General features: G+C 34.9%; 1 protein-coding gene across 1 annotated transcript in view; it reads left to right on the forward strand.

Moving 5' to 3' along the window:
* The first annotated feature begins 2,824 nt into the window (after window positions 1–2,824).
* LOC129228343 (uncharacterized) overlaps window positions 2,825–19,560 on the forward strand; it is a 30,035-nt gene continuing 13,299 nt past the window's right edge. The window contains exons 1-4 of the mRNA XM_054863022.1: window positions 2,825–2,987; window positions 3,193–3,303; window positions 3,396–3,497; window positions 5,680–8,571. Of these exons, the coding sequence (XP_054718997.1) occupies window positions 2,943–2,987; window positions 3,193–3,303; window positions 3,396–3,497; window positions 5,680–8,571 (3,150 nt within the window). The 5' untranslated portion in view covers window positions 2,825–2,942. The remainder of the gene's footprint in view (window positions 2,988–3,192; window positions 3,304–3,395; window positions 3,498–5,679; window positions 8,572–19,560) is intronic.

Consider the following 19,560-nt stretch of genomic DNA (forward strand, 5'->3'; position numbering starts at 1 on the left):
CAGTAAATTGAGCCACAAAATGTTATGTTTAAGATCTTTTATTCATTTTTCACGATTTTTTTTTTTATACTTAGTTTATTTTTTGACATTTCCAATCTTTAACTATTTTCTTACATTTTTAGTCTTTAACTATTTTCAATCAGTTCACATTTTGACACTAATTTTTTCACGATAAAGATTTTTTTTTTTTTTCAAGAGTTTCATTTAATTTAACACTATTCATTTAATTAATTCAAATTTCCAGCTCAATATATGTACCATCGTCTCGTTCTAAGCATATTCCACAGCATTCTTCGAAAGAGCAAACATATTTTGCGTAATTTTCGAAATACGTTCATCGCGAACACATCAAATTTCCGAAATAAACATCTCCAAAGAATTTGTTATAATCAAATCAATACTTTCATAAGTGTGGAGTGTTAACGCTTCAACCAACGAATCGATGCTTTAATTGATCCATTATATAAAAAATTTTACAACACCTTGTCTTCTCATACACTTAAACGTACAATCTTCTCTTGCAGAGCGCAGGGCTAAATTTCAACCTTGCGAACTGATTCATATCCTTTAGATAATGGGAGGAGGGGTTTTGCCAATCAGTGAATCGCGCTTACACAGTCATAAGAGAACAAACTCATCTCCCCTCTCGTTGAAAAATCCTACCCCCTTATCTGCAGAGGTGTTTGCACTTCAATGAATTCGAACCATCTTGTTTTGGCAGATAAAGAAAGAAATAGAAAATTTTCTTCATTGAATTCTCTTTCGAAAACCACAAGTGGTCAAAGGGGAGGAAGATAAGAACTTTACACATACTCAATGGGAGGGGAAAAAAATTTCCGAAATGTTATCATTCTACTGTTTCATCTAAACCTTTAAATAATTTTATTCATATAATATTTTTCATAAACGATTAAAAAAGAAATTGTATTAAATAAATTGTTAAGGATGAAAAATACTTGTAAATCGAAACAGGGAAATTAAATCAAACACATTTATTTAAACATATACATTACAAATAATAAAGAAAGTACTTTCAGATAGATGTTCACACTTTTAAAATATTCAAAATTGATTTTTCGCATCGTCTTGTCAGATATCCAAACCGATTGTGAAATTTTACATGCAAGTTCATTTAAGTTCACAGTTAAAAAAATAATAAACTTCACTGCTTAGATGTTTCGAACGAAAGTTTTGCGACCTACAATTTTAAAGACAGCGGTATATATGTTTATTCAAACATAAATATCTAAAAATAACAGAAAAAACATGCAGATAACAAAAGAAAACTTATGATAGATATCCCATCGTTACATTACAGGGATCATCTTTTACATACAACACTTTCAATGCATTGAATACTTCACTAAAATTAATTTTTTCAAAAAAACTGGCATCAATGTTCACAAAGTAAGGGATATTTTTACATGCATCTACAAACACTTTGGAGAAGTTTATCCAGTCTATTAAGTAATAGGCCAAAAGTCCATTGTCCCTAAACAAGGTTTCAAAACCAGAGTTTAAACACGAACAAGCTAGCTGGTTCCCCATCATGAAGCGGCAGCCGTCACATTTCTCAGCAGAAAGTTTTCTGATGTTGCGAGATATTTCCTCGTGAAGACACCGCAATAGTGTCTCCATCAAGACTGTATGGGAGAAGGAAGCCGGGGGAGAGTTTTCTAACAATTTAGAGGCATGTTTTGCCAGCTGGTAAGATAGCAGGGATTTCTGTAACAGGTAACTAACGTCCGAAGCATATTTCAACAACTCCGAAACTTGGAGAGGTTCAAGGGTAACACACTCAGGGACAAATTGGAGACTTCCATCTTTCTTCGTGAACATCCTCTGTAGCATTATGGGGCCATTGGATTCGTTTTTCCAAACACATAAGTCTTTGCAGAATACCTTCATGGATTCATCCGGCTCGTTCAGGATACTCTCTAGATCCAGCATGAAGTAATGCCAAACTTTGGCACTAATACTAACACCTTGCGATGTAGCAAGAAGTTTTCTACTGTGAGGATTTTCGCGCATAAATTTGCGTATGTGCACTCGGGTATGGTCTTTATAATTATTCACAAGAGTAAACGTTAAACCTCCAAGATGAAACATATGGTCAGGGATGTCGCTTACCATCAGAGGGCAATTTGATTCCATAGCGTCTCAACTTCTGCAAACGTATATTCAGCACAAAAAAAAAAGAACTGAGAAGCTTGTGAGATTTACAAAGGCTGGCGAAAACACTTTATACTTAGTAGTAGAGTAAGGACATTGGACTTGTAGCCCTTTTGATTAAATAGTGTAATCATTTTCTCATGACCACAACGTCTATCTTTGTTTTATCTTACTGTTTAAAGTTTTCATGACATCAATTTATCTGTGAATAAACATTTGTCATTAAAACCTTTACTATGAAACGTTTTTCTAACAGTGACTCTTAGCATTCACCACAACAACGTCGTTTGTCTTTTGATCTCATCTTATAAGTGAATCATGGAACTCTCGTGGTTCGAAAACCACAAGTGGTCAAAGGGGAGGAAGATAAGAACTTCAAAATCACGAGATTTGAATGAATCATAACCTCGGGACGATCAGAGGGCTAAAGATTTGTCGTGACGTATGAGAAACGTGAACTAATTTTAATTGGTCAGAATCAATGATGTCACTTTAAAGATCCTTTATTGGTTGGGATTCAGCAATGTCACACAGTCTTGATTAATGAATTTAAGTTCATTGGCTAATTAAATTGACGTCACTTCTTCCACACTCTTAACAAAATTTCGAAAATTGGTCACTTCTGCGTTTTGCTTCGCCATAACCAGACGTTCTCATCTTTAGCTTTGGCTCTTGCCTTGTGCTTTTTCGTTCCTTTCTTTGGAGTTTAAGCTGTTTTTAGGCTTTTTTATTTTAAGTATTGACTATCATACCAATTATTCATAGCACTAATGGAATTCAACAAGGGAAACACCACCTCCTCTTCTGCATCTAACGTAAGTTTAATTTTGTATTTAATTTGTAATTAATTTTAACTTTGCAATTTATTTTAACTTTAATTCACTTTAACTTAGTAATTGATTTACAATTCTTAATTCAATTTAACTTTACTTTCTTAACTAATTAATTTAATTTAGTTTTATAATTCATTTTTAATTGTTCTTCATTTATTGTCCAATAACCAATGTATTCTTTTTGCAGTTCATAGACTTTGGAGTTGATGAAGCGGAATGGGACGCGATTATGGCAAATGTCCCCACATCCATGTTGGAGCCCGCTGTTGTTATGCCTCCTCCTGGATTTGCACCAATTGTAAGTATTAATTCATATTAATTATTGTCATCATATATGTAACCGTATTTTTGTTGAATATGTATTTATTATTTTTATTATTTTGAAAACAGGCTGGATCCAGCGGAGTCCCACGACCCAGTATCGCACTAGCTCCTGTTGCTCAAACTGCAATGCCCGCTCCTGATGTCTCCTCTGAACCGAAGTCTGCTCATGTAAGTCTATTTTGCATTTCGATGATATTACATTTCAGACATTAACTGCTTTTAATTGGTCATTACAAGTAAAAATATTTTTTGATTGTGAAATAGAAAAAAAAAAAAATTTCGTAACAGATTAAAATCTTTTTGATTGTTATAAGTAAAAATCTTATCATAAGTAAAAATCTTTTTACAAGTTAAAAAAAAGAATTTATAAGTGTTGTTTAATAGAAAAGAAAAAAAAAAAATACTGTCACTTTTAGTTTACCGTAACTTGCATTATAGTGTCTGAAACATAGTATCATGTGTTTAAAACATTTTGGATTGGGAAAATGTATTTATGTGTTTTCAGGTTGGGGAAAAAAAATGTATTTTGTTTACTAGTTTGAGAAATTGATGAGAGAAAAGTTGGGAATGTATTTGTTTACTTTTTTTTTTTCAAAGTCAGAGAAAAAACTTTACATGTTAGAATATTTTGTATGCTTTAAAAAATTATGTTAGAAAAATTATTTCACATAGTGAAAAAACAATGGGAAAATGTATTTATGTGTTTTCAGGTTGGGGAAAAAAAAAATGTATTTTGTTTACTAGTTTGAGAAATTGATGAGAGAAAAGTTGGGAATGTATTTGTTTACTTTTTTTTTTCAAAGTCAGAGAAAAAACTTTACATGTTAGAATATTTTGTATGCCTTAAAAAATTATGTTAGAAAAATTATTTCACATAGTGAAAAACAATTTTTGTTTGAGAAAGTTTCGCTTAATGAAGAATTATTTTATTCGTTTGAGAAAAAAAAAATTAGTTAGTTTAAAAATTATTTTGCAAAAGAAAAAAAAATTTTACGTTTTGAAAAATTAATTGGTTACTTTTTGTAAGTTGAGAGAAAAATTGGCTTGGTTACAAGTTTGAAAATATTTTTGATAAGAAAATTGTTTTTGAGAAAATTTTGCTTAATGAAAATATTATTTTGTTAGTTTGAGAAAAAAAAAATTTTGTAAGTTAGAAAATATTTGCGAGAAAAATGGATTAAGATTTAGAAAAAATAATAAATTGCAACTTATGATTTCGCTTAAGGAAAAACACTTTTGTCTTGCTTAGAAAGATTTTCTTTTCAAAAGCATTCCACCCCTTTCTTTGCTATGAGCTGACGAGGGTGAAGAAATTCGTCCTTCGACACAGTGAAAGTTTGGGCCCCTACTGTTTCTCCGTTTGACGCATAGAGTGTGACTAACTCCCCTAATGTTTACTTTGGTGATCAATGAAGCGTAAAATTTCTCCTCTGGTCTTTTTCACTGATAAAATGAAAGGAAGAAAGCACTTAGTGTTGAATTACATAACATGTTTTGGAAGGGGGGAAATTGTATTTCATGTGTTTTCAGACTCGCGCGGGGATTTATTAGAAATTGTATTTTTATGTGTTTTCAGGTTCGTGATAGTATATTGTGTTATTTGAGTGAATAATTTCAGATTCGGGATTGGGTTTATTAGAAATTGTGTTTTCAGATTCGTGATAGTTTGATTTTGGAAAAAAAAAAAAAAAAAAAAAAAAAAAAATTCGGTTTTTATGTGTTTTCAGACTCGCGCGGGGGTTTATTAGAAATTGTATTTTTGTGTTTTCAGATTCGCAATAGGGTTTTTTATTATGAAATGTGTTCGATTATTTTATTAGGATTTTCAGAGCGGCGAATAGGTTTTCGTTAGACATTTGATGGGAAATAAGCGAAGAGAATAGGTTTTCTTACAGTTGCGTTTGTCTCCTTTAACGATATCTGTCAAGAATAGGTTTTTGTTGAGACTATCGTTAGTCTTTCTTTAAGAATAGATTTTGAGGGAAAACTTTGCTTTTTTAAAGCCCGATTCTAAAAGAGATTTTTGTCTCTTTGATAGGTGTGTTCAACATGTGGAAAGATATTGACATTGAAGAAAAATTTGAAACAGCATTTGAAGATACATTTCGCTGTAAAGCCGTTTTCATGCGAGGAGTGTGGCAAAGGTTTCTCTCGCAATTCGGACTTAACCCGTCACAAGATGACTCATGCTCCTGCTCCTACTCAGACTCCTATAACGTGCGAAGAATGCGGCAAGACATTTGCCCGAAAGGACACTTTAAGAGCTCATGTTCGCACAGCACACGCTCAGCCCCATTTGCAATGCACACAATGTGATCAAATGTTTAGAAAAACATCAAATCTCAAACAGCATATTAGAGTTTCGCATACCGCAGGTCCATCAAAGCGCAAGGTTACAGATGAAGCAGCCACCCCGGCCAAGCGCGTGAGGAAAACCAAACGTTCGGCGGCCTTAGGCGTCTTCACATCTGAATTTCTCACGCCTAGTGAAGAAAATGAAGGAGATGTAAAATTATCCTGCAACGAATTGAGACCTCAAATCCACGACCTCGTCGTTGAAGAAATAAGGGAGAAGCGCGCCCTGAAATGGCGCATTGTATTGAAGGCGCAATACACCCGTCTTACAATAAACGGGGAAGTGGAAACCATAACATCATTTCATGGAAGCATCACGCAAGTGGAAATGATGGAATATACCATTCCTGACCACATTGAAAAGGCCATTGCCAAGGTTGAAGAATGCGTGGAAGCCTTTTTACAGCTTGGTTCGGGGTGGATATTTGACAAAACCCTTTCAGTGGAAGTTCAGATGGCGAAATATGCTCCACTTGCGGGGAAAAGTTATATCCCCCTCTCAAAGAAAATTCAAGCCAAGAAAGCCGTGCTGAACATTCAAAACGACGATGCCAAATGCCTGCTGTGGTGCTTATTAGCACATAAGAAGAATTTCCATCGAAGTGTGAAGCCTGAACGCGTTTCCCACTATATCCCTCATGAAGCTGACATCAAGATGGAGGGGGTGGAATATCCAGTTCCAGTGAACAAAATCGGAGCCATTGAGAAGATGAATAATTTGAGAATCAATGTTTTTGGATGTGAGAACGATGAAATATTCCCCCTGTATGTTTCGGAGCGTGAAGACAGTGATGTTGCCAACCTTCTTCTCATCGCAAGTGAAGAAAGACAGCATTACTGTCTTATAAAAAATATGAGCAGACTGCTTGGAGACCTAACAGATCACGATGGCAAGCGCTTCTACTGTTACAGATGCTTGCATCGCTTCTCGGCTGAATCCCTACTCCAAGATCATCTACAGTACTGCAAGAATGTGGCTCCGCAACGAGTGAGGCTTCCAAAGCAGGGGGAAAATATTTTGAAGTTTGACAAAGATCATTATCAACATCCTGTATCATATTGCATCTATGCTGATTTTGAGTCGCTAATCGTGCCAATTGAATCTGCTCAACCACCCCCTTCCCACTCCTACACGGAGAAAGTTGCTATGCATGAGGCCTGCGGGTATGCGTATCTCATCGTCGGTCCGGATGGGAGGCAGACAAAGCCTATTGCTGTTTATCGCGGAGTGGATGCTGCCACACACTTCGTCACGAAGTTGCTTGAAGAACGTGAAGAAATTGCGGAGAAACTAAATGACATTATTCCGATGGTGCTCTCCCCTCAAGAAGAGATGAATTTTAAAACTGCAGCTCAATGCCATATTTGTGGAGGTCGACTTGGAAGTGACAGAGTACGCGATCATGATCACTTGACGGGAAGATATCGCGGTGCTGCACATCGAGCCTGCAACTTGAAATATCGCGTGCGAAAGATGATCCCAGTGATCTTCCATAATTTGAAGAATTATGACGCCCATCATATTGTGAAGACGCTGGGGGATTTCCCGGGATATGAATATTCTGTTATTCCCACTAACATGGAGAAGTACATCTCTTTCACCATATCATGTCGAGAAGAAAAACGAGGGGAGCAAGTGCCTTTGGTATTTTTGGATAGTTTGCAATTTCTATCAACTTCGTTGGAAAAACTAGTAGGAAATCTGCCCCCATCTGATTTTCATCTACTTAATGAAAATATTCAGAAAAACAAGGTCCACCTTCTATTAAAAAAAGGGGTCTATCCTTACGAATATATGAATTCATTTCAAAAATTTGAGGAAAAAAGTCTCCCACCAAAATCTGCTTTCTTCAGCTCACTAATGGAGGAAGGAATTAGTGATGAAGCATATATTCATGCCAGCACAGTATGGAAAGAATTCAATATCAAATGTATGGGAGACTATCACGATTTATATGTGGCGTCTGATGTATATCAGCTAAGTGATGTATTCCAGAAATTTAGGAAAATATGCTTGACATATTACAAAATTGACCCCTGCCATACATTCACTGCCCCTGGTCTGGGATGGCAAGCATGTCTAAAGATGACTGACCAGCCCCTCGAATTGCTTACGGATATCGATATGCATTTATTCGTTGAACGTGGCATTCGCGGGGGCATTTCAACCATTTCAAAAAGGCATGCAAAAGCCAATAACAAGTATATGCCAAACTTCGACCCGACATCCCCATCCAAATACATCATGTATTTAGATGCCAACAATCTTTACGGGTGGGCGATGTCGCAACCCTTGCCGTATGGTGAATTTAAATGGGTTGATGCCAGCCAGGTGGATGAAGCATGGATTGCTTCCATACCATCAAACAGTGATGTTGGCTACATTTTAGAGGTGGATCTTGAATACGGGGCTGAGCTGCACGATGAGCACAATTTATACCCACTAGCCGTCGAGAAGATGAAAATTGTCGAAGAAATGCTCTCTCCTTCCGCAAAGAACATCTTAGAAGAACTTGGGAATAAATTTACATCTTGTGAAAAATTAGTACCAAATTTACAAGACAAAACCCATTACATCGTTTATCACAAGAACTTGCAGTTATATTTATCCCTTGGTCTGAAATTGAAGAATGTTCATAAAATGATGTCATTTAAACAGAAGGCATGGCTTAAACCGTACATCGAGTTCAACACAGAGAAGCGGAAGAATGCTGCCAACTCTTTTGAAAAGGACTTCTTCAAGTTGATGAACAACTCGGTGTACGGTAAAACGATGGAGAATTTGCGAAATCGAGTGAAGATCGACTTAGTTAACACAGAGAGAAGGGCACTCAAAGTCGTGGCAGATCCCAGCTATCGTCACTATAAAATCTTCTCCGACGCGCTGGTGGGTGTAGAAAGAACGATTACGTCAATCTTACTTTGTCGTCCAATTTACGTGGGCCTAATTATTCTGGAATTAAGTAAGATTTTGATGTTAGAATTCCACTACAAATATATTATGCATGTATATGGTGAGAGGGCTGAACTCCTTTTTACGGATACGGATTCTCTTTTATATCAAATTGAAACAGAGGATTTTTATGCAGATATGAAAGAACATCTTCATCTGTATGATACCTCCGACTATCCAAAAACACATCCGCTATATAGTGAAGATAATAAAAAGAAAATTGGTAAATTTAAAGACGAGATGAATGGAGAAATCATAGAAGAATTTGTTGGCCTTAGGGCAAAAATGTATTCTATCAAGACTGCAAAAGAAGAAAAAAAGACGGCAAAAGGTGTAAATCGACGTGTTGTGAAGCAGAGAATCCGCCATGAAGATTATAGAAGATGTTTACAAAGAGTGCAAGCAACACGCGGACAGTCTTCCAAAATTGGAAGTGAAAATCATCAAATTTACACTGTACAGATTAATAAAACAGCTCTCTCCCCATTCGATGATAAGCGATACATACTGGATGATCATGTAAATACATTAGCATATGGACACTACAAAATTAAGAAAAAATTGGGAGAATGAAAAATTGAAGAAACTGATATTCTGAAAAGAAATGAAGACATGAAGAAAATTAACTATTACAATGATTGAAAATAGGAAGACCTGAAATTTTTGAAAAATACTGGAAGTGAAAAAATATTCGAAGAAATGAAGATTGGATATTGAGATGACTGGATGGAGATTGAACCAGATGAGCTCTTTTTTTTTCCTCATATGGCCATTTAACTTAATGATTTTTCAACTTAACTGTAAACATTTATTTTAATTTTTATTATTTTTTTGTAAAAATTTTTATTTTTTAATTTTGTAAGAATTTTTTTTTTTAATTTGATTTTTGATTTTTATTTATTTTTAAAGGTACCTTAGTGTATGCTTGTAATTAATGATTTTTCCCTTTCAGCATTTGCAGCAGATTTTTCATTATGTTTTAATTCCTTTGCTTTTCAGATGTTGCTTTTTTATTTTGGCCACATTGATTGTATATAGTGTATATATTTTAAATGCCTGAGTGAATGTGAGAATGAATGTGTGAGTGAATGTGTGTGAATGTGAGAATGAATTTGAGAATGTGAGAATGAATGTGAGTGAATGTGATTTATGATTTCCTGGCTGAGCCGAGGAAGGGGACTGATACCTGGGTATCAAAAAAACTCTCGGTCATGACGCCCTGAATGAAATCTCCAGGTGTCAGGATATGATTATTTAAAGAGTGAATTGCTTGAAACTCTTAATTATGATCCGCTAAAAGTCCCAAATGTATTTTAATATTTGTGTGTGTTTGTTAACATAAAATCTATGTGCATGATGAATTGAATGTGAGTGTTAGATATTCTCACCTATGTTCATGTGCACTAAAATCGTATATGTTGCTAGACCTAGTAATATGAAGTTAGCAACTCCAAGAGTGACAATGTAAAGTTGGTAAAAATAATGTGAAGAAGAAGAAGAAGTCATCTGTTGGTGAGTCTACTTTTAAAAAGGACTTTAGAATTGAAACTTTCTTTGATGTTTCAGGAAAAATATTTTTAAAGGAAATTTTATTTCGTAAATTTTTTAAAGGAAATTTTATTTATTTATTTTTTGATATATTCAAAATTGATCTGCATTGGTATGCAAATTGCATCGGCAGATGAAAAAAAAAAAACGTTGATGGGGTGTATTTATCAAATACACCGGGTTGGTTGGTGGGACCATCAACTTAAAACAAAAAAAATTATTTTTGTGAAAAATGATAATTTACAATCACTAAAAAACCGTTAAAGCGCAAAAAATATTCTAAGTACAAAAACGCGGGAAAATATCTAAAAACGCGCGAAAAACCTTCATAACCTTTCACGGTAAAAACGCGAGCAAAAACGAGGAAGAGCGAAAACGTAGCCGAGCAAAAGCGAGGAAGAGCGAAAACGTAGCCGAGTGAAAACGAGGAGGGGCGAAATCACGGGAAAAAACCCTCGTCACCTTCTTCAAGTTCGAGGCGCAACCCTAAGGTCAACCCCAAGGTCGGAGGGGGAGTGGGAGGCGCAATCGGGGAGATGGACGGCGCAGCTGGCTGCGGGCTGCGCCGGCTGTCGCAGAACTGTCCTTTTTCCCCTACTACCACGCTTAAATATGTATATGAGCGTAGAAATACAAATGCACCTCTTTACACGAGTATACTCGGGGTAACACATATCTATACGCATATTCTCATGTGTACACGTATATACACGTATCTTCGCTTGTGTGCACGCATAAATATGTATATACACAATTAAAAACAAATTTACCTCTGTAAACGAGTATACTCGGGGTAACACGTATCTATACGCATAATCGTGTGTACACGTACATACTCGTATATACACGTATTTACTCGTTTATAAACGCATAAATATGCACATACACGTAGAAATACAAATGTGCCATGTTACACGAGTATACTCGGGTTAAACACGTATCTATAAGCCTATTATCATGTGTGCACGTACTTACTCGTATATACACGTATTTTCTCGTATATGTCTGCATAAATATGTATATACACGTTTAAATAGAAATTTACCTCTGTACACGAGTATACTCGGGTTAACACGTATCTATATGCATATTCTCGTGTGTACTCGAACATACTTGTATATACACGTACTTTCTCGTATATGCACGCTTAAATATGTATATAAACGTAGAAATACAAATGTACCTCTTTACACGAGTAAATTCGGGGGTAACACATATCTATACGCATATTCTCATGTGTACACGTATATACACGTATCTTCGCTTGTGTGCACGCATAAATATGTATATACACAATTAAAAGCAAATTTACCTCTGTACACGAGTATACTCGGGGTAACACGTATCTATACGCATAATCGTGTGTACACGTACATACTCGTATATACACGTATTTACTCGTTTATAAACGCATAAATATGCACATACACGTAGAAATACAAATGTGCCATATTACACGAGTATACTCGGGTTAAACACGTATCTATAAGCCTATTGTCGTGTGTGCACGTACTTACTCGTATATACACGTATTTTCTCGTATATGCCTGCATAAATATGTATATACACGTTTAAATAGAAATGTACCTCTTTACACGAGTAAATTCGGGGTAACACATATCTATAAGCATATTCTCGTGTGTGCACGAACATACTTGTATATACACGTACTTTCTCGTATACGCACGCTGGAATATGACGTAGAAATACAAATGTACCATTTTACACGAGTATACTCGGGGTAACACGTATCTAAACGCATATTCTTATGTGTACACGTACATACTCTTATATACACGTACATACTCGTATATACACGTATTTACTGGTGTATGCACACATAAATATGTATATTTACTTAAAATTTCAAATATACCTCCGTACACGAACATACGCGGGATAACACGTTTATATACGTATATACCCGCACGTAGTCGTATATACACGCATTAACTCGTGTATGCTTGCATAAATATATATATATATACACGTAGAAATACAAATGTGCCTCTGTTCATGTGATATTTATATTTTACGAATGTAATCTGAATTAAAAAAGTAATCAAATCAATTTGATTACTTTTAATCTGATTACTTTTAGTCTGACTAAATTCAATCTGATTAATTTAATCTGAACTAAATCAATCTGAACTAAATTAGTTTTTTTAGTCAACTAACCAGTTAGTTTAAACTAACGTTAATCTTCGTCTGCAATTGAATTAAATTTTTAAAATATTAGTCTGAACTAAATGGGAGTCGGATTACTTTAGTCAACTAATCAATCAATTACAAATTTAGTTGATTTTTTTAGTTGATGCCCAACACTGCGCTGTGGTTACCGGTTGATTGATAGAACGCTTCGGTTAGTAACCAGTTACTTACTGGTCGACCGGTGAGTTTCGTCGAACGCAACCTTTATCTGTGCGTGTGTGTGTGTGTGTGTGTGTGTGTTTTTTTTTTTTTTTTTTCTTTTTTTTTTTTTTGTATGTAGTGGAATGTGGGGCAAATTTAAATTCGCAACTCCCAACGAACTATAGGGGGCACTGAAGTCACTGTCTAATGGCGGACTTAAAAACTAAAACAAACGCACATGGTAACGAAGAAAATAAAAGTGTTGTGATTTTTGTTCGTACATATGATTTTTTCGCTTTATTCTTTTTAAATTAATTTTCAAAGTCTTGTGGATATTCTGGCCCACGTAGAAAGAAATGAGAATTCAAGAAGCATTACTAAACGTCAAAGATTAATGCAAACTACGTAGTTCGTAGTTCTAAGCAGCTATTTCCACGATGTTGAATTCGATATTTATCAATTCTTGATAAAACTAAATAATAATTGTGGCCTGACAAGAATAACAATTAATGCTAGAAAATTCAATATGACATTACAAATTGTAATAGAAAGAAGATGATACTTTTTTGCCTTGCTTGGCTATAGCGCTTATTGTTTTCCAATTGTAGCTGAGTTATTTCTCTCGAGTTTCCGAATCGGTTAATTTAAAAATTTTCAGTTCCGATTTTTCTAATTTCTGAGTTACGATTTAATTGTGTCATGTTATGCAAATCATCAAAAAAAATCTCACGGATATATGGTGGTAGTTTTCTTATCAGTTGATTGACCATTATTTCTTTTCACTTATCGAGTTCTGTAATCTTACTACCATTTTATTCCACTCATGATAAAAATTAAAAATGGTTTAACTAAAAACGCGAAATCTCGTCAAGGCTACTTTGCTCGCTCTATACTAAAACTATAACCCTAAACAAATTTGGCGAAACCTTTCAGCTGAGAATAAAAGGAATAAAGTAAATTCTTTCTCGGTTATTCATTTTGTTCTACGATAATATATTCAAGAAAATATTTTGCATACTGTCCATTCCAACTAAATGCTGCTGCAAAATATGGTAAGTTTAATTAATTTAAGATTAAAAAACTCCCATATTCTTACAAATTCATACAAAACAATAAAATTTTTTACCTTGTATAACGTTATCCAAGTTTGTTAATCCAGAATTTTCGCTTTCACCAATTATTAAGGAAATAATGAAAACTAACATTATTTTGAGGAGCTCGAGAATACTACTAAGGGACGAATTAATTTCTGTAGCTGAAAGCAAACTAAGACACATCGATTGCGTTAATAAATACTCAGAACAAACTGCCTGTGTTTACGTCAACAGACACACATGGAACGCAACGTGGCAATGTTTTAGCTTCATTTGCAGTTTTGTAAGTCACCGCAAGGTAGCGTATTCGAGCGCTAGAGTTCCGAATTCACCAAATATCCTAAATAAACAAACAAACCACTGACGTAGACCGGAAGTAGCGCGTCTTATTTCCGGTTAAGCGCCAATCTCCATTGCTAGAGATGGGTGTTCATAGCGAAAGCGATTTTGTTGTGCTTCTTTAAAAAGCAGAATAATGTCTTCTGCGTATTTCAATGCATTAAATGAGAAAGACAAACTTAGTTATTGTGAAAAATTATCTTTCAATGGCTGTGACCTTTCCGATCCTTAGTAGATGGATGGCGAATCTATTTTGCTAGCGATTGATGTTTACAGTGTTCAGGCAATTTTGTTTTCTTTCCGTTCTAGGTAGGCTTTGCTGTTCTCAAGAATTGTCGATCAACGGATCTGATCTTCCTGATCCTTTAAATACAGAAATAAGAAAAAAAAAAAAAAAAACGAGTCTTCGTTTGTCGATCATTACCGCGATTTCAATGATAAGCATTTATGAATACCTCGTAAACAGAAATAAAGTTGATACAAAGTCTGCTTTCAAGAATTACAAGTACATTGTGAATTGTAATTCCTATTCTTAAGTTGAAGCTATTTTTTCAATGATGGAAGCTTTTCTGCACTGTGTTCATACAGAATGGCTATGACAGGAGTTTTGGTGTCATATTCAATCAATTCTCCTGTTGTAGCTTTTCAGTTCACACACAGTTTGATATTTAATATTTTATTACATATTTGTTCATCACTTTTTTTTTTTTGTTTAATCAACTTGCTTCTGTAGTAAGATTGATATATCATAGGCATAAAAATTTTTTTAAAGATAACAAAATTTAAATTAAATATCCGAGTGCTTTCTCCTGCGTTAAAATTGCTTTGAATGTAATACCAATAGCTGTACTATGATGCTATACTATAACTTTAATTAATGTGTACCGATTGTCGAATATCTAAATTTGTTTACAATTAGAGCGCCTAATATTAAAGTACCGTCAATAACTCGAAGTCCCAAGAGACGAGCTAAATGGTTCGAGTTATTGGTAGTTCGAGCTATGGGGAAGTTTCCACTACAGTCTTGAGAGATTGGAAAACAAGGAAAACTTCGAGATAAAAGAATATTTCAAGTTATCGAGATCCGACTGTATTCGGCGAAACCAAACATTTTGTTTGTCCGCCAAATAGGCAGTGTACCAGTTGAACCGAATATTTGGTGCATCTTTAAATTACTAAACATTTTCAAAACATGTTTTATAGGTTTGGAGAAACTTTTTTCCGCACACACCCCACCACTTAGCTGTAAGCCTTAGGTTCCACCATCCGGGGGTCCGCGTAGCGGGCCCCCCGCACGGCTGGGTGCGGCGGTTAAAGGTTTGGAGAAACTAGTACTAAAGACCTACCGAGTCACACTTTGGCCAAGTATGCAATACTCGGCCGAGTACCGAGTTTCAATTTATATTTTAAGAAAAACCACCGACACATACGTGACGAATTTTGAACTCATTGGAATAGTAGTATAGACCTCCATGTCCAAATAATAGTTTTTATAACAAAATTCCAGCTTAAATTTAATCTTTTCTCTATCGCTTTGATGACTCTTCCAGGGACCGCCGACCATCAGCTGTTTATCTGACCTCTAAAGCCCCCCTCCCTCTACCCCCCTTCTACCTAATCTCGGTACCAAAACTGATTTTTAAACTTCAACTTTGAAAAGTTTTCAAGAAGGGAGCTCCGCCGTTCCTTGCATCTCCGTTCCACTTCTGACATCCCAAAGACAGTCTAAAATTGCTTTTTTAGAACTGGTAAATTTTTGTGCATTTTACTTTTTTGTCAAAGTTATAAATTGTGCACATAGGTGGCTCGTAAGAGGGGGGGGGGAGGCAACCGCCCACTCTCTTCCAAGAGGGTGGGTTGCCCCCTCACTTTTCAGAGTGTAACAATACTGATCGAAAGAAAAATTATTTTTTACTGGGCAGATTGATTTATTTCATTAAAATAAAAACTAAAAACTCCAACTAAATATAATTTTCTCATGTTATTTGACAGTAATCGAACTTTAAATTGGAAGAGAGAGGTCTACGGTGGCCATCTCCGTCCCTATTTTGGAGGCTATATTCCATTTTTTCGAGGTTTAATCAGCCATGTTAAAATCCTATAATATAGTCAGATTTAACAAAAAAAGAAAGAAAAAATTAGTATCAGGGACACCGCTCCCTAACCCCCACACCTTTTTAGTGCACCAGCCACCTGTGATTGTGCATAAAGAATCTCAGAGCTACTTATCTTACATTCTCAAAATTCACTTATTTTTGTGGGCATTCATTCGTTCATTTCTTAAGAAAAAATAAGTAAAAATCAAACGTGATGTAGAAATTTGAAGAAGGATGGATAATTACCCATTTTGTAAAAATCTACGGCACTTCTCAAGTTTGTAAAATAATTCTGTAAAGGGCCCTACCAGAACTCTCCAATCAGGCCCCGCATATACTAAGACCGGCTCTGGTCTGCAGTGTTCTTGCACATTTGTGCTTTTAACATTGTTTTATTTTCTAAGAAAATGTATTTTGATGCTTCTTGTAAATAATTTTGTTTGTGGCAAAAATCCATTTAATAATATAAAAATTTCATATTTTCTGTACTTACCTTTTTTGCTCCATTTTTAATAAATAAGTTTTATTATCTTTGGGGCATTAAAATAAAAGATTTACTCCATTGAAGCATAACAAACTTCATTGTTCTCAAAATTTAATTTTGAATTGTAAATGATTGCAGTATATTATATGCTTGCACTTTTTTATTAATTGTAAAATCTGCTTTAAATAATTTAATTTTTTTGCAACTACTCGGTACTGGCCCAGTACCGAGCAGTTACAGAGTACTCGGTACATCTGTAATTATTACTCATGTTTCAGCCATTCTCTTTCTAACTGAAGATCTGGTGAAAAACCAAGTTGCACATCACTCGAAATAACGGACAAAACAAACATTTTGTTAACTTTGGTTTGCTATCTACTTACATTCAGGGGCGGATACAGGATTTCATTTTAAGGAGGGTCATGCTCTAGAATGCAGTCTTACCTACTACAATTTTCTTGTTTAATTGTATTATAACCTGCTCTAGACCAGTATTCGCACCCAGCCAACACAAATACAGTGAAACACCGTTTATACGTTTTTGAAGGGACTGTATGAAAAAGTGTACAGATAAAAAATTATATAATAGGTATAGGTTAATGCGTATTAGACTCTACAGGGACCAATTTAAAAACATATAAAAGAGAAACGTATAAATGGTGCTTCACTGTACTATGAAAATCTAATAAAAATTAAATGTTTTACAAACATGAAAAATTTATATATGTTGATTTCATGGGTGATTGTGGAATCAAGCAAAAAATTCTAAAAGCAGAAAACTTCTGAAACTAGGTGGAAGCTCGAGGCCTCCTCCCCCGCCCCCCCCCCCCCGCAAAAACTCTTTAAATATGCATATAATTTTAAACATTTTCTTTTAAAATAATTTTTCCGTTTTAGAATGTGTTGTAAACCCAAAATTTTCTGAAACGAGAACCTAAAGTTTTTGGAAATTTCGGATCACAAAACCCTTGGTTGATTAAATATTTTCATAATACTTGACACGTATCCATCTTTGATTATAAATTTGCATGATACTTGACACATCCATCTTGAATGCAGAAAAATACTATTAAAATATCACTTAAAATATTTGTAAAAAATAGAGACGTACCGAGTAGCACTTTGGCCGAGTACCGAGTACTCGGCCGAGTTACCAAGTACCAATTACGTTTTAAGAAAAAACACCAACACACATGTGATGAATTTTGAACTTATTGGAATAGTAGTATAGACCTCCTTGTCTATATAATAGTTTTTAAAACTAAATTCCTGCTGAAATTTAATTATGCATTATATAAACAATTTTGTTTGTGTCAAAAATTTTACAAAAAAGTTATTTTTTAAAATTAAAAATAAATAAATAAAAGGTATGATTAATTAAGTTGGAATTAAAACAAATTAAATCCCTCTAATGCGGACACTAGCAGGACACTTTTTTTTGTCCGCAATAGAGAGGTGTCCGAAGGACAGGGGTTTAATAATGTTATTTGCATTGGAACTGGGGAATTTAAAATTTTCTGCATAAGAGGGGTGTCCATTAGGAGGGGTTTCACTGTATACCAATCAATTATGGTTCTAGCACGCCAAACATAAATAATTTTTAAAAGCAGATAAAACAAATGTGCAGGAACACTGCAGATACGTGTTTCTGCCCCCCCCCCCCCCCGGAAAAAACAAGGAACTTCTTTTTCAGTGCATAACATGTGAGCTAAAGAATGTAAAGACATTCGACAAAAAAAATCCGACTTTTGTCGGATTCCTTTAAATCCACAAGCTCCCATTTTGTGCATTGAAAAAGGAATTCCTTGTAACGCCAAAACACGTGTCTGCAGTGTTCCTGCACTGTGCTTTTAACATTGTTTTATTTTTTAAGCAAAGGTATTTTTATATTTTTTATAACTAATTTTTGTTTGTAGCAAAAATCCATTTTTAATATAAAAATTCCATATTTTCAATACTTACCTTTTTTGCATAATTTTTAATAAATAAGTTTTATTAATTTTGGGGACATTAAAATAAAGATTTATTCCATTGAAGCATTAAACTTCATTATTCTCAAAATTTAAATTTTAATTGTAAATGATTGCAAAATATAATGCTTGCTCTTTTTTTTAAATAAATTTTAGTATCTGTCTTGGACAATATTCAATTTTTTGCAACTACTCGGTATTGGCCGAGTATCTGATCAGAATTTGGCCGAATACCGAGTAATCGGTGAATTGGCCGAGTACTCGGTACGTCTCTAGCAAAAAATCCCCCCCCCCCCCCCCGCTTCTCATTGAATCAACCCTTTCACGAAATACCCCATACTATTTGCAATTTCTTACGGTTTCAATCAATTTTTTAGAGCAAACAGTCGAATACTGTTCCAGGTTTGGGGTGGGGGCTACATGATAGTATGGCAAAGGGGAACAGCTTCCGTTTAATCGAAAACCTATTTCTAGATGGAAGTCCGATTTGGCTCAGACAACACGATAGATGGTAACACCATCTATGGAAAGTTCGATAATTTAGAACCAGACCAGAAGCCGACATAACTTCCGGCCAAGCACCCCCCACTAGTATCGTTTCTCATGGAGGAACTTGTGACTACGAGCATATTTAACGTCTCCCCAGTCACCCTTAATTAAGACAGTAGATCTTCGACTCGCGAGGAGCAAACCAGGGACCCTCCTGTCATAAGTCCGATGCCTTACGGATTAAGACACCACGACTCGTTCAGATACATATCATACTTAGTGGCTTTTAGTTTCAAATTTTGATCAACTCCCTTTCATATGCATTCATTTATTACAAAGTAATAATTAACTTGCTTAAATTAAAGTGAGACTGAATTTGAAACTCTGAGCATAAAATTAAATCAAATTTATTTTGTAACAATATCACTCCTTTGAAACCGAAAAGTATGCCATAATGTAATGTTAGTGTAAAGACAAAACAAAATAGAACCACACACCATTCAGTATAGTTTAAAGAAGTAATTACTCCTTTAGAGTCTTCAACAACCAAG

This window comes from Uloborus diversus, chromosome 8, assembly GCF_026930045.1.
Source record: "Uloborus diversus isolate 005 chromosome 8, Udiv.v.3.1, whole genome shotgun sequence".
NCBI lineage: Eukaryota > Metazoa > Arthropoda > Arachnida > Araneae > Uloboridae > Uloborus > Uloborus diversus.